Below are 13,505 nucleotides of genomic sequence, written 5' to 3'. Positions count from 1 at the left end.
TCAAGAATATTGTTTAAAAGTGACGTGTAGGTATGATGAGGGAATTGTTTGGAATAATAAGAGTGTAGACTACAAATATAGGTGAGGAAATGGTAGATATCTATACCCACAGTCTACTTGTATATGGATGTGTAACGTAATAACGTGCTTATGAGACGACCCAGCAAGTGTCTGAAGTGAAATTGGAGGAGGGAGCTAAATCGATGATAGACACAGAGACGGGGGTGGCTGGCAAAGTCTTGAATCGAGTAGCGACTTGTGGGTAGGTTCCGGATCAGATTTAATGATGCTAATGGATTGGAGGAATATTTTGTTAGAGTGGGTGTTTAGAATGATCATTTGAAATTATTTTTGCATGGATATTATACAATACAATGCATCTCTCCCGGTTTAAAACTATACAGTATCGAAATCTCACATCTCCCCTTGCTTCTTTCTCCCTATCTTCGCTCTTCCCCACTCTCCTCCTTATTTCCCCCATTCCTACCCATTACCCCTACCGTCTAGCAATCTCCCTCCCATCAACCCAATTGGCAACCCAATTCACCACCACCATAACCCTCCTCCTCCATCCCCTCGTCCACGCAATACTCCCACTCCTCCACGCCAACCAGGCCGACGCCCCCGTCCAATCTTTCTTTCCCTGTATGACCCCATCACCTCGTCCTATATACGCTACTAAATCTTTCTGTTCGTAACTAAATGGTTTGCCCAGCTCTTCTGGATTTCCCAAGAGGTGTTGTTTCAGCCATTTTGCTTTCTGCACCGCAACTTCCGCCGTAGTCGGTAATTCGTTATTGAGGATATCAGCTGCGTCCCCGAGCGCGTAGACATTCTCGATAATATCTGCGCCTGCTCCTTCTACACCGTCAGAATCCGGCTTGAGGACTCTCAGCCATTTATCCGTGAGAATTCTCTGTAATCCTTCGCTCTTTCTGCACTTCAAATCTTCGACGAGTTTTCCCGCTGTGTTGCCTACCGCCCATACTACTACTCCGAATGGAACCTCACCTTCTTCCTTGACGGCCATACTATGTCTTTTTATTTCTTCGATGTGTTTTCCCGTTTTCACTTTGACGCATCCTCTGTTTTCGAATTTTTCCATGGCGTACTCGCTGAGTTTTTCGTCGAATTGTCCAAGTAGCCGATCTGCAACGTCGTAGATACTAATCGTGCACAATCCTTTTAGTCTTGGATATACTGCTCCAAGATGTTCTTGAATCAATTCGTCAATTTCAGCCGCCAATTCGATACCGGTGGGTCCGCCTCCAACAATGGCGAAATGTAACATGTCCCTTTTTTCTTGCTCGAGTATCGTAGGTAAAGAAGCTCGTTCCAAACAATCCAATATTCCTTCTCTCAGTCTCCTCGCATCCGGTACTGTTTTCATAAATAAAGCAAATTCCTTCACTCCCGGTGTTCCAAAAGTATTTGTTTCGCATCCGGGAGCTAAGATTAATTTATCATATTTCACATCGAAATGCGCTTCATCGTCTTTGATATCACTATAAGTTGGGGAATCCAGTGATTCGCCACTCACGCCACTTCCTCCAATACAAGCTTTACATTTGATGGTTTGCGATTTGAAATCAACAGATGTGACTAGAGCTTGATATTTTTCGAACTTGGAATCTCGCCGACGAACGGGTTCTTCGGCGAGACGGAAATCGAAGATAGAGCAAGCGGCTGAAGCGAGGAGGGGAGTGAGAGCCATGGTTCGTGAGGGGGAAATGGCAATTATGTTGTACGGAGATGCTGAGGAAGTGGTGGCGGAAAGCTCTTGAGCGAGAGTCCAGCCGGCCCAGCCGGTGCCGATGATGGCTATGGTTGGTTTTTGGGGGTGGGATTGAGGGTGTGGCGAGGAGTTTTCATTTGTAAATGTTGAAGGAGGACGGGATATTGATGTTTTGGAGCCATTGCTTCTCGTAGTTGGGGTCATGCTGAAATGAGATTTTTGATTGATGATGGCGGGGTAGAGATAGGGTTTCGAAACTCTATTTGGTATGGTTTTGGATTTGATCGAAATCCTTCCAGGGTTTGGAGTAACAAAAGTGCAAAGATTTCGAGTACTAACTCTAAACTTTCCTTCCAGAAAACGACTTTTATACATCCCCAAATATAAATTATACAATGTAGAGAAAACAGGGAAAGAGAATGTTTATCAATACAATGGATACTCGGGGAAGTATTGTACCTACATGGTCCTCAACTTACATTTTACCAGTATTTTGCATAGCTTGGTACGCGGTAGTTCCATGTACTGACGGCATTGATATCTTTTAGCGTATGTGGGATCCATAACTGTCGTGATCTAGATCCAGTAGATTGATCGAAGATTCCATGGAATTGTGGTCTTTAATGGGAATTCACAATTAGCAAAACGTATCAACAATTGCCTACCTAACATATGACAGAAATCTTAGAATTTCGCTGCTGTCTGTGGAGAAGGATTGTCGTGTCGATATTTATCAGAACATTCCGAGATACAAATTTTGAAAATCGGTATTCGGAGTCCATCAATCATGACGTAGAAGAGTGGAGGTCGGTCTGGACAAAGTAAAGTCCAACCGCGTGACACGTGACTCGCCTCCACATAAGCTTAACCGAGAATAGCCAACGATGCCCCGTGATTTAGTCTCTGAGATTGTGTATTTTGTTGCACGTCTGATTTAAACTACATTTTTAAAGTGAGATTTAGGGTATAAGTCAGAGTGTCGAAGCTTAAGACTTTGAAGCTTGACAAGATATTGATGGGGGTTTCCTGTTTCTCTTCTCTTTACACGTGATCTTCCGCTGAATTTGCTGAATGGGAACTACTTCGCTCGAGTGAGTGAGTAGTATTATTTCTCCATGTTTCTCGAACAAGGAGACTTCATGATAAGGATAATGTATGATCACTAATCTTGGTAAAGAACTCAAGTATGTACTGGAAACTTTATGGATATATGATGCTTCACACGATGGGAACGGAGGAAAAACAAAACGGCTTGTAACGTTGTGGCTCTGCTCGAACAAAAAGAACGAGAATTATCGTTCAATTGCAATTGTTGAGAGATTCTTGCAACCACGTCAAGGACGGGAGGGCTACTACTCACGAGGGAGATCTTGCATGATAGGAATATCACCATTTCACTATTTGACGCATTGAATTCCTAAATTGGATATGCTGATAAATTTTATATTGCAAGACTTATTACCCCATCATATTTCCTGAGAGTTTCTCTGTCAAAAAATCCGCCAGCTCATTCCATCACCTCTTCTGAATCTACCATGGAGCACCGTCAAATATCTGCGCCAATCCTTTATACTTATCCACGATAGTACCATCAGCATGAGCCGGCAACCAAGCTAGCACTGAAGGTATATACATTCGAGGAAGAGGTAAAACTGAAGATTCATCTTGGGTATCTGCATAGAACCAGCCCACCAGGCCCACAATTGGTTCTCTAGTCTTCCAAAAATTCACAACGTCTCTATCCCGAGCAGTATTCTGAACGATAGCTTTCCTGTATTGCTTCCAATCTCTCATCACATATTTAGCATCCTCTTGAAGACTCATCCTCGCTGATATTTCCCATTCTCCTTCCGCCTTGTATTCCGTTTCCATACCAGTAAAGTCTTGAATGAAGAAATCGCTGTCCATATCAAGGATCCGTAATTCCAATTTTTGGCTTTGAACGGGTGATTCGTTAAAATGGAAATAATTGCGACCGTCAAGGAGAAAATAAACTTTAGAGAGTGCCGGGCAATGTAGACTGATAATCTTGAAAAAAATGTGGAGACGATGAAGCTCGTAATTTACACCAAGCATGCTTCCGGGAAGCTCCCAGCTCATGCCATCAAGGGAGGCATTTTGCAGCGCTAGATACTTGATATTGGACATCAAAATAGTACCACCGTAGCTGTATAAGGTGAAGACATTAGCAGCATCCAGCATGAGGATATCTTTATCTACTCTCATATAAGTATAACCTCTCGTGTTAGGCTTCGTAGATGCTTTCAAACGGTTTACGACTTCGTAATCACGAATATGCGGAGGAATCCCCAGCACTGGGTTCGAAATCGTAAAAGGATTCTTCGTTCCCAGACGTGTGATTACGATATCCTTAACATTTCGATATACCTCGGCGTTTGAAATAGCACAGGCTTTAAGTAATGGGAGCATGCTGGGATTTGTGGGTATGGAAACCTCCAGCTGTCGAATTATTTTTCGCGCACCGTGATCGCGGGTTTCAGTAATTTTGAAAGCCAGATTAATGACCTGGGGGCTTGGTAACGCCTCCCTGAAGATCGCGCATTGAACTTCTGTTGGAAGGAGGCTGAACTTCTCAAAAATTCCATCGCGTGGATCTCGATTATCTTGATACCCCTCTTCCCATGGGTTTAAAGGAGGACAGTCTTTGCACATGGTGTGGTGCAAAGAATGAGTTGTCAACGTGATCGGTATGTTCATTCCTATGCGACAGCTTTGGGACGTGTTGGGAGTTGAGTTTGTAATTCCGAGAGATAAAGTGATGGATTACAGAAGGTTTGTATCGTTACTGATATAGTAAAATGTGAACGGTACGGTGGAGAAAGATGGTTGTACCAGCTTCATACTTCAAGCCTCATTATTTACATAATTGGTAGCGGGTAGAGCGCTCTGTACGGTTCGCTTAAATGAATAGGAGAATATTGGTGTCAGGCCGTATTTGACCATCAAAAACAACAAGTTGACAAAAGATCAACACTGATTTCATTTTCATGATACCGTAGATTTAGCTACAAAGTTCATTTGCAAGACTAGCTAATTATTATCCAATTGGCACACCACACTGCTCATTCTACGGTGCAGCAAGGTTTAAGTAGATATGAATGATTTGATGAATTTCTGAATAATCATGTTCACAGTAGATGAAACTCATTGCCCAAATATCAAAAGAGTTAGTATTGTTGTATCATTTTTCAGGTAATCTTCCATCAATCAGTATGCCATTGGCAGATTTATCGACATTGATGAGAATCTTCTGAAGCTCAAGCTCCGGTATCCGGTCAGGACACAAATACAAAATCCAGAAGCCAATATGTACTGGATAACAAAATCAATAATGGACACCTCGTCTAGGCTTATGTCTGAGATTGATGCAGTCTACAAGAAGATGGGCAGAAAAAGTACGGCATTCTGGAAGAATGTTCAGGTGGTCTCTGTCCTAGACTGCGGGTCACAAAATCCATTTGATGAATCCGAGCTCTACATTCCGCATCTAGATGCCTATGTATACTCCAATAATGATGGGACCCTTCAAACTACAAATTTTGAGCGGAACAGATGGGACACTCTCCATTGTTCGGAACCTAATTAGTGTTTGATAGATGGTGATGCATAGATGATGTTGAGGGTTGAGTGGGAATAAAAAATACTATTTTCTTACCTTTTGTTTGGTAAAAATTCTCAAGGAAATGAGGGTTGGTAAACATGCATGAGAATACACAAAATATAACTACGTCTACTAAGCTAGCTCAAGTGAGGTGAATCAAATTGATCTTAAGAAAAACGACAAATTAACAGAATGGATGCTATTCGTCTTTCAACTGATGAACAAAGGATAGATTCTCATTTACACTCTTCACTTCACACAATGGAGTGAATTTTACAAACCACAGACATACTGGGTATTGGCTCTTTTGTATGGAAGACATAAAATTATTGTTATCTTCATGTTGTCATCCGAAGATTCACCCAAAGAAATAACCGTATCTACCCGAAGTTTCCTTGATGTCAGTTCGGAACTCGGCTCTACTTATATAGCTAGCCTTGTGCTCAAGAATTGTTTATACACTCTCGAAGTCTTTATAGGTTTCAATTTTACTTTTCAATCCATTCAGGTCACACCACAAAAGTGGTAATCTTCTTCAACAGATTATCCACGTCGATTCTCTTGATGGGATAATGAGTTTTTCTCTATTGTGACAACCTTCAATACTTGAATACTTCAATACTAAGAACTCGAATGTGCGACAAACAATACACCATAGCAACAATGTCAACAATATTGTCTGAAAGTGACACATCTGATTCAGAATCTTCAAGCTTGTATGAAGAGTCTTCCACAGAGGATTATGAAGGTAAAAATATTTCCAAAAGTTCTTTTTTGTAAATTTCCTAACAGAATATAGAAGTAGACAAACTATCAACAAGTTTACCAGCAGTTGAGAGCCATAGCGACGAGGATTCTATAGCATCAGATGATGATTCAGTATCTGAAAGCACCAGTGGTAAGACCTCATGCATTTTATAATATTTTTTCACACACATATACTGATAAAATATAGCTTTAGAAGCGCCCCAATCAAACTCTTCTGACTCAACCAATCCACCCGATGCCGCAACTTTGACAGAATTTCACCCGTTTAGTCGATTTGCTCCGGAGCTACAGAGAATTGTCTTCAAGCTGGCATTGCCTGTTTCTGACCCACTTCTCTTGAAGTTTGAGATCGACGTTGAGGAGCTTCCTACTATGATTCGTCAGAATAAGAAAACAGGAGAGATTTATCACTCGGATACAGATTTCACAATCACAACCTCTGCCTGGAGTGCCAAATCTCCTCCCTTATTGCCAATTTTGCTAGCATGTAAAGCTTCTAATGAGGCTGTAACAAGCGGCGGATACGAAAGAATTGCTGTCTCTTTTCCAGATAACAACAATCGACAGAACAACTATGTTATGAAGCAAAAGCCTCACCTGAACATCGAATATCTTACATTACCACCTCCGCAACGCAATCATACTTGGCTACGCCCTGCCAAGGATACATTGGTGGTTTATGCAAAGGATTTCGTGATGTTGTATCAACATGGCGGCTCTATGAACCTTGAAAATATCACACATCTGGCGGTACACAACCTGTTAGAGAGAGATAGACACAATGGAAGTAAATTAAGAGCTCGAAATCTCTGGAAATGGGTCTTTCTTATTGCCGAAAAGCACTGCCCGACGTTGAAGAAACTCAGTCTCCTTCTCGGTATCGACTTCACAGAGGAGGACGACGATGACCCATATGTCATTGAACATGATACACATAACATCATTGTTGATGTTGATGAAAAGTTCTACCAACTTGATTTTCATGATGAATCATATGATGAACGCTCCGTGGCAGGCGGTGAGCGATTTGGAATCGATGAGCTGTTTACACAAGAGAAGATGGTTATTGAGCTAAGAGACACATCGAGTGTGCTAGCAGAGTATTTGAATGAACATGTTGACGACGAAGACAAGGCTAAGTATTGGAAGAATGTCGAGGTCCTCCCTGGCTTCCGAGCTAGGCCCGATCACATGCAAAATACAACGAAGATTATGGGTGTGGGCGCGTGGGTACCCCATGATGCCAACGGAAAGCTAGTTTGCAGGGCTTAGAAAAGGGTATAGGACGCAGATATTCTGCGAAGTTATGAAAGTGGTGGTATGCTAGACGACAGATTTGGTAGTCCAGGATATTGATCGGAAGTTTAGTAACATTTAGAGGCTGAGGATTCCCCTTCTTCGACAAGGCTACTATGTACTGAATGGAGTTGCAGAGTACGTATTGCTGATACTCTGATTGCTGGGATATCAGGAACAATAGGTTATCCATAAGATAAAATATTAAATCATTGTAAAAATTCTATCTTTGCTATTCTATGCTGTGACGACTGCTGCTCAGTCACATATTGTAATGAAAAGCGAAAGTGACACTACAATACGGAGAAAACTGAAGTACCAGTAACCCTTGCTGCAATACTCAAGTGACTGTCCTTCAAGATATACATCGATCCGCTGGTAGAATCGGTGTCATATGCCGCCAGAGCCAACGCTGTATCAAAGTAATTGTCCATTTCCACTCCACTCCACCGCTTTCCTGTTCTATATTCTCCATTTATGAATCTCAACCAACGATCATAGTCCGCTTCCGCAATTGTCGCTGTAGTTCCTGCCGGCAGTTCATCATTATCTTTTGCAAGGAAAATTCCACGCTTTTTCAAAACTTGCTGCCAAACTCGAAGGTTTTCTGATCTGCTCCAGAAATCGCTTCCGAGACATACATTCATACCTCTCACAACTTGCTCCTCCACATCATCTTTCGTATCGGTTGTTAAAATAACAACGCCTTTGAATAATTCTAATTCCCTTAGAAATAACCCTGACATATTGGAATCACCATCTGAAGGGCTCTTGCGATGAGGGAACCGACGTTCCGCGTCTGGAATTGCAATTATACAGTTCCATTTTGTGGCCCGTTTGAAATGGGTAGCAAGCTCCCGTGCAGCATCCCATGTGGTTATACCGAGATCTGCGCTAGTAATGGTGTACAGCGGTCTGTTAAAATGAGAGGCGAGTGCTTTCACGGTGAGAAATTTCCCCGTGCTTTTTGGTCCGTGGAGCAGAATTGCTAGGCTTGCTGTTATTTTTATTAGTAGATGGTTCTTATTTTGATCTATTTCAAGAACTTACATGGATCCCTGCTTGTTTTGGAAGGAAGTGATTGACTGCTGGAGTGCGTCCCCACCAATGCTTTCAATAGACTTTCGTGTCCTTCAGGTACCATGAGAGCTTTGAAATTCACAGGATTGTCAACGCTTTCTTGCTTCAGATCACTTATCGTATCCACACTCAGCATCTTCCATTTCTTTTTCTCCAGTACGAATCCTTCAACCGTGGGCGGCAATAGCATGAGAAACTCATCTTCGAGTTCATCGTTAACATCACAAGGATGCAAGAGGTGCATATCATCTTTGTACTTGGCCGCACGATCATTATCAACAACATTATCCACGACCAAGTCCGAGCATCGACAATCTCTCTGAAAGCCGCGGTCATCGAAGTATTGATTGTTCGATACTCCATAATGAGTGCAATTCTCAGCGGTTTCCCTGGAATCGAATTCAATTGCGTCAAAAAGACCAATAGCTTTATTCTCAGTCTCGTACTCGCTGTCTATGATGATTTCGCTTTTGATCTATTCTAATGTTAGTTCCAATATCTGATATGAGACGCTTTACTTACTTCTTCGCGTTCTTTCTTTAAATTTACGAAAGGGCCCATCCCGTACCCTGGTGGTCGCCCTGCAAATTTTAAGTCTTCATCATTTGACGAGTTCGACACTTCCTCCCCAGCACTGCCTAAATAATACTTGTGATCACCTTTCTTGAAGGCTCTCGATTTCTTTCCTCTAGCAATCAGATGTGAAGTTTCCTCCTCCTGTTCACTGATTGAGAGTAGTTTAAGGGGAAAAACTGTGACTCTCTCTGTCATGAGCTTTCCATCCAGCTCAACTAGTAGCTCCGACACTGGCTTCTTTCCAGCATACTCTGATATTCTTAAAGTTTCATGAATCGGACCAACGGTCTTCCAATCAGAATTCATATAAAAACAGTTAATATTGAAAGGCGAGCCCACTGTTTTCTTTTCAAATAACTCAGGTTTAGATAAACGCAGCCGACCACCTGATGTATGAAAGACTCGATACGCACGAGACATGGGGTAGGTGACAATCAGATCGCCGGGACTGAATAAATGCCAAAGATCAGTGAAAGCAATTTCGGTGACAGAACCGTCTTTGATCTGTTGTCGGAGGTCGAAAACATGTCTCAGATCGTAGTCCATGAATTCGATCAGACACTTTAAGTGGGCCACTCTAGTATCGATGCATGCGAGAGGGGTTTCGTGAGGAGGATAGACAACATCACAAACCTCGCAACTGGAGGGGGGGTCTCTAAATCTGACCTTGCGATCTGATCTTCTGTCTTCATGAACTCGATCGGTCACTTTGTTTTTGTCTTCCACCGGGTTTTCCGCCAATGTTTCGTCTCGAGATTTCATCATCTCCTCCAGTTTGTGCAATCGTGATTTGATCGCTTCCTCATATTCCACAAGTACCTTCCAAGGCCCTGTTAAAACTCTACGCCATTCACTTATCACAAGACCCACACCAGCTCCTATCACTATTCTCAGTTCGTCTCTCAAAGCCTCTGAGTTGATCGCAACTCTGATCGCTTTTCCATCCTCCACCGCAACATCCAGCACATGTTTCCCTCTTTGCTCCATATACTTTGATCCTGCCCAATCTTTAAATTCCATTCTATTAATATCAAGCTTGAGCTCCGCTCCTTGCTTACCTACACGGACTTCAATGATACCAGGCGACGAAGCTCGGTTGGAACGAACACGTGATGGATATGGAGAGCTGGAGCGACGGTTCTCGGAATTGCGTCTGGTACGTGAAGCACGAGTTGCAGCCCAAAGAAAATCTTGCTCATATTCGGGAACCCAACGTTGAATCAAGACGTACTCTGGATTCTATTACATTTATTAATCATTTAAGCTCGCAATTGAAGTGCTAAACAACATACCTGACTGTCGATTACATAATCTATGTTGTTTTCTTCCAAAACTTCGGTGGACAAGTATCGAAGATGCATTCGGGTCCAAGTTGGACGTGTTTCGGGCGTCTCATCTTCAGGATTTGTTTGAGCGGCCTTGGAGTCTCTGCGAAATATCAGAGGATGAAATTGAGAATTTGGTATGCTAAGATCTGCTTACTTGTCACCGGTAGCCTCTTCCTCGTCGTCGTTAATTTTGTTTTTCGTGTTGTTCTCCCCTCACCACTCACAACATCATTATCCACCACACCCTTCTCTTTTACATCCTCCAAAGGCTGCGTAATATGTTCAAACCCATCTGATGAATCCATGACTTCTCGCTGATTCTTTAATATCTCACGATTTTTATTTCCAAACCTTTCTTCTAAATCAAAAATGCGAAAAATAATTCCTTCTTATCGAATTCGATGTTCTAGGCACCAGCTCCATAAAGTTCTACCGACACCCCGCATGTCAGCTTTTGGGCTGTGTAACGATTACCGGGCCGTGATTTGCAGGCATTTTAGGGCTGCAGGAAATATGTGGGCGTCTTGGCTTGGCGCGAAGCTGAAAGTTAATAGATTGGGCTGCGTGTCAGCAGACTGATTTTGGGTGAGAGAATACTTTTGTTTGTGAAACTTCATTGGGAGACATGGGAGGAACCTGAATCATATGTCAGTACGTGGTTATAGGGAGATATACACGGGAGAAATCTATGTCAGCAGGAGTATCATAAACATTCACACAATTGTTTGTCATTTTAAATGAGTTAAATCATCATGCAATATAGTTAAGTATTCATAGTCATCAAAAGTCTAAAGTATTTCTGCATTTTCTTGGCTAATCGTTACTAGTACACACACTCCGATATTGACCTTGTTTATGTTCGCTTTTCCCCACTAGCTTCTCGCTAAATCATTGACACGGGTATCCCTTTATAACTTCCACAATATGAACGAGGTAAGTGCGGACAAAACTCAAGTGATTGGAACCTGGGAATCTACTTCTTCCAAGTTTGAAGTAGGAGTTTCCCGCTAAAATTTCGAGAGTACTTTCGTGCGCAAGTTTACATTATGTCAAGTTCGACAGATCTATGAATCCGCTCCCTCAAAGAGCTCCACTATCCCCTGGTATGTATCGAAAGGGGCTCCATTATCATAGCATGGGAGCACAGATGATAGTGCAGGAAACCATGGTTGTGGTCTCTTCTCACCTTCCAACCAGCCTACTGCGGCCGGCACTACCTTCATTTTCCTCCAGTAATCCGCTACATCACTGTCTGATAGCATTTCCGTTTGCTCGATATAGCCCCTTAGTTCCATCATTGCGTGTTGCACATACTCGGAAGTATTATTCATCTCTTCCTTGAGGCTTTCTAGTTCGTAATTTTCTTGCCTCTCTTTGTCCTCCTCTAAATCAAAATCTTGAAAGTCATCGTCTATTTCGATCAGTCTTAAATCTCGAGTCAACTCAAGACTATCCTTTACATCGCCAAACGGAACTGTTTCAGTGTCGCCAATGACCAGATGAAGTTTCTCAAGTGCTAGGCAGTGTATTTCAACGATATTGCAGAGCTTCTCGAAAAGAGTCGTTATCTCTTCGTCGTCGCAGTCATCGAAAAGATTGTAATCCATTCCTGTTATAGCTAGTTGCTGAATATTGCATAGAGATCCTATCGAGCCGCCAATTCGATACAATCTGACTAGGCTGTCAATGCTGACCATAAAGATATCAATCGACGGTCGAAGATACAGGTAATTAAGGGTATCAGGAATCGTCTCTGTCGTGTCAAGAAAGTGACGAGTTGGAGCACGGAATAGTTCGATCTTCTCAAGACCAGCACAACGATGCATAGTGTAACTTGAGACTTTGCAGGTCTCTAAAAGATATGAAACACCAGGAAATTTCGCTAGCGCAGATCCGAAGTTGATTATATCGGTAATCCACCACGTTTCCTGTGGATTCAGAAGCGGAAATTCATGACTTGTGGAGGTGGTAATGCCTGCTCGAAGATCATGCATTGAATTTCGAGGAGGAATTGACTGAATCGAGAGAACATCGTGGGATTGCTTTTCGAAGGATTGGCAAATGGACTCATCTTGGATCGTGGACCCTTTGCTCGAAGTTCTCCCATTGTATTGTGGAATCTCAATATTATTGTGAATTGGAAAAAGCTTTTCTTTGGTGATGCGGTTGGTTTGATTCGCTGTCTTAGACTAAATGCGGACGGTTATTGATTGAATAGCTGTGAGCAAGACCGTTTGAGTAATTCGGCTTGAGATGAGTGGGTGTGGACTTGGTATTTGTAAATATGATGAAGGTGGATGTAACGAGCCAAAAGCAACTCAGAATAGAAGAAGGTATGTTGTGTATATATACAGGTCTGCAGTACGAGTCGTATTGGTTGACGGTCAGGATGATGTTTACTGAATCTCTACAAACAGATTCGTTTGTCATCTCCCTATCACGGTAAAATCGCACTGGCGCCGTATTGTTTGATCATTGAATTTGCTGGACGACCGAGGTAGACTCTGTGTTGCGGTCACGTGCTAGAGCGTATCGACAGAGGTCAAATGAACTAGAATAAGAAAGCTAAAGAGAAAAAAGATCCTTAAGGGATGTCTTTATCTCTCATATAATAAAAGGTCGTTTAGTTCAAGCTAGTCTTAAATTGAGGATAGCGTGATGAGTAATCACATAGGTACGTTATATTCGTCACATAGGTTTTTAACAAGTCGCATCAGAGAATCTCGAGGCTATTGCCGTATTGATCATATATAACTGGCCGAACAACAGACCGTATTGGGTAAAAGAATGTTCACGATCATTATGGTTGTATACGCATCTACCGATTTTAACAGCCATCTCACTGTTTTGTGATTCGCGCTCGTAGAGCTGTACCAGTATTTGTGCACTAAATCAAAGCTTCTCCTGTTCATAAAATTGATGCAATAGCCTAGAGTGTACTCAAACCGTAAATTCTCCCATCTAATTGGTATATAGTCGTTGTCGAGGAACTGCTGGAATCCTCCAATTAATCTTCCTTCCTTCTAATAGAATATAACACCAACGCCAATCACAACTCTCCATCAACAACAACTTAGCTCAAACTTAAAAATTCCTCCAA

General features: G+C 42.2%; 6 protein-coding genes across 6 annotated transcripts; 1 reads left to right on the top strand and 5 right to left on the bottom strand.

Annotated features, from left to right (window-relative positions):
- Positions 1–496: 496 nt before the first annotated feature.
- On the bottom strand, positions 497–1,939 carry Bfra_011492 (putative fad nad-p-binding domain-containing protein; the record flags this gene model as incomplete). The annotated part of the gene is made up of 1 exon (XM_037341818.1): positions 497–1,939. One exon carries the CDS (start codon positions 1,937–1,939, stop codon positions 497–499), a length of 1,443 nt encoding a protein of 480 aa, XP_037194675.1.
- A 1,326-nt stretch (positions 1,940–3,265) lies between these two features.
- Bfra_011491 (uncharacterized protein) lies at positions 3,266–4,408 on the bottom strand (the record flags this gene model as incomplete). The annotated part of the gene is made up of 1 exon (XM_037341817.1): positions 3,266–4,408. One exon carries the CDS (start codon positions 4,406–4,408, stop codon positions 3,266–3,268), a length of 1,143 nt encoding a protein of 380 aa, XP_037194674.1.
- Positions 4,409–4,880: 472 nt separating this feature from the next.
- Positions 4,881–7,397, top strand: Bfra_011490 (uncharacterized protein; the record flags this gene model as incomplete). Its single annotated transcript, XM_037341816.1, has 5 exons — positions 4,881–4,922; positions 4,968–5,325; positions 6,016–6,105; positions 6,157–6,255; positions 6,319–7,397. 5 exons carry the CDS (start codon positions 4,881–4,883, stop codon positions 7,395–7,397), a joined length of 1,668 nt encoding a protein of 555 aa, XP_037194673.1.
- A 317-nt stretch (positions 7,398–7,714) lies between these two features.
- Bfra_011489 (putative atpase aaa+ type core protein) lies at positions 7,715–10,710 on the bottom strand (the record flags this gene model as incomplete). Its single annotated transcript, XM_037341815.1, has 5 exons — positions 7,715–8,418; positions 8,472–8,976; positions 9,024–10,316; positions 10,370–10,503; positions 10,560–10,710. The coding sequence occupies 5 exons, from the start codon at positions 10,708–10,710 to the stop codon at positions 7,715–7,717; spliced, it is 2,787 nt and encodes a 928-aa protein (XP_037194672.1).
- A 165-nt stretch (positions 10,711–10,875) lies between these two features.
- Bfra_011488 (uncharacterized protein) lies at positions 10,876–11,137 on the bottom strand (the record flags this gene model as incomplete). The annotated part of the gene is given in 2 exon segments (XM_037341814.1): positions 10,876–11,041; positions 11,061–11,137. 2 exon segments carry the CDS (start codon positions 11,135–11,137, stop codon positions 10,876–10,878), a joined length of 243 nt encoding a protein of 80 aa, XP_037194671.1.
- A 332-nt stretch (positions 11,138–11,469) lies between these two features.
- On the bottom strand, positions 11,470–12,399 carry Bfra_011487 (uncharacterized protein; the record flags this gene model as incomplete). The annotated part of the gene is made up of 1 exon (XM_037341813.1): positions 11,470–12,399. One exon carries the CDS (start codon positions 12,397–12,399, stop codon positions 11,470–11,472), a length of 930 nt encoding a protein of 309 aa, XP_037194670.1.
- Positions 12,400–13,505: the final 1,106 nt, after the last annotated feature.

This window comes from Botrytis fragariae, assembly GCF_013461495.1.
Source record: "Botrytis fragariae strain BVB16 chromosome Unknown tig00000037, whole genome shotgun sequence".
NCBI lineage: Eukaryota > Fungi > Ascomycota > Leotiomycetes > Helotiales > Sclerotiniaceae > Botrytis > Botrytis fragariae.
This window is presented reverse-complemented; position numbering and strand designations above follow the sequence as displayed.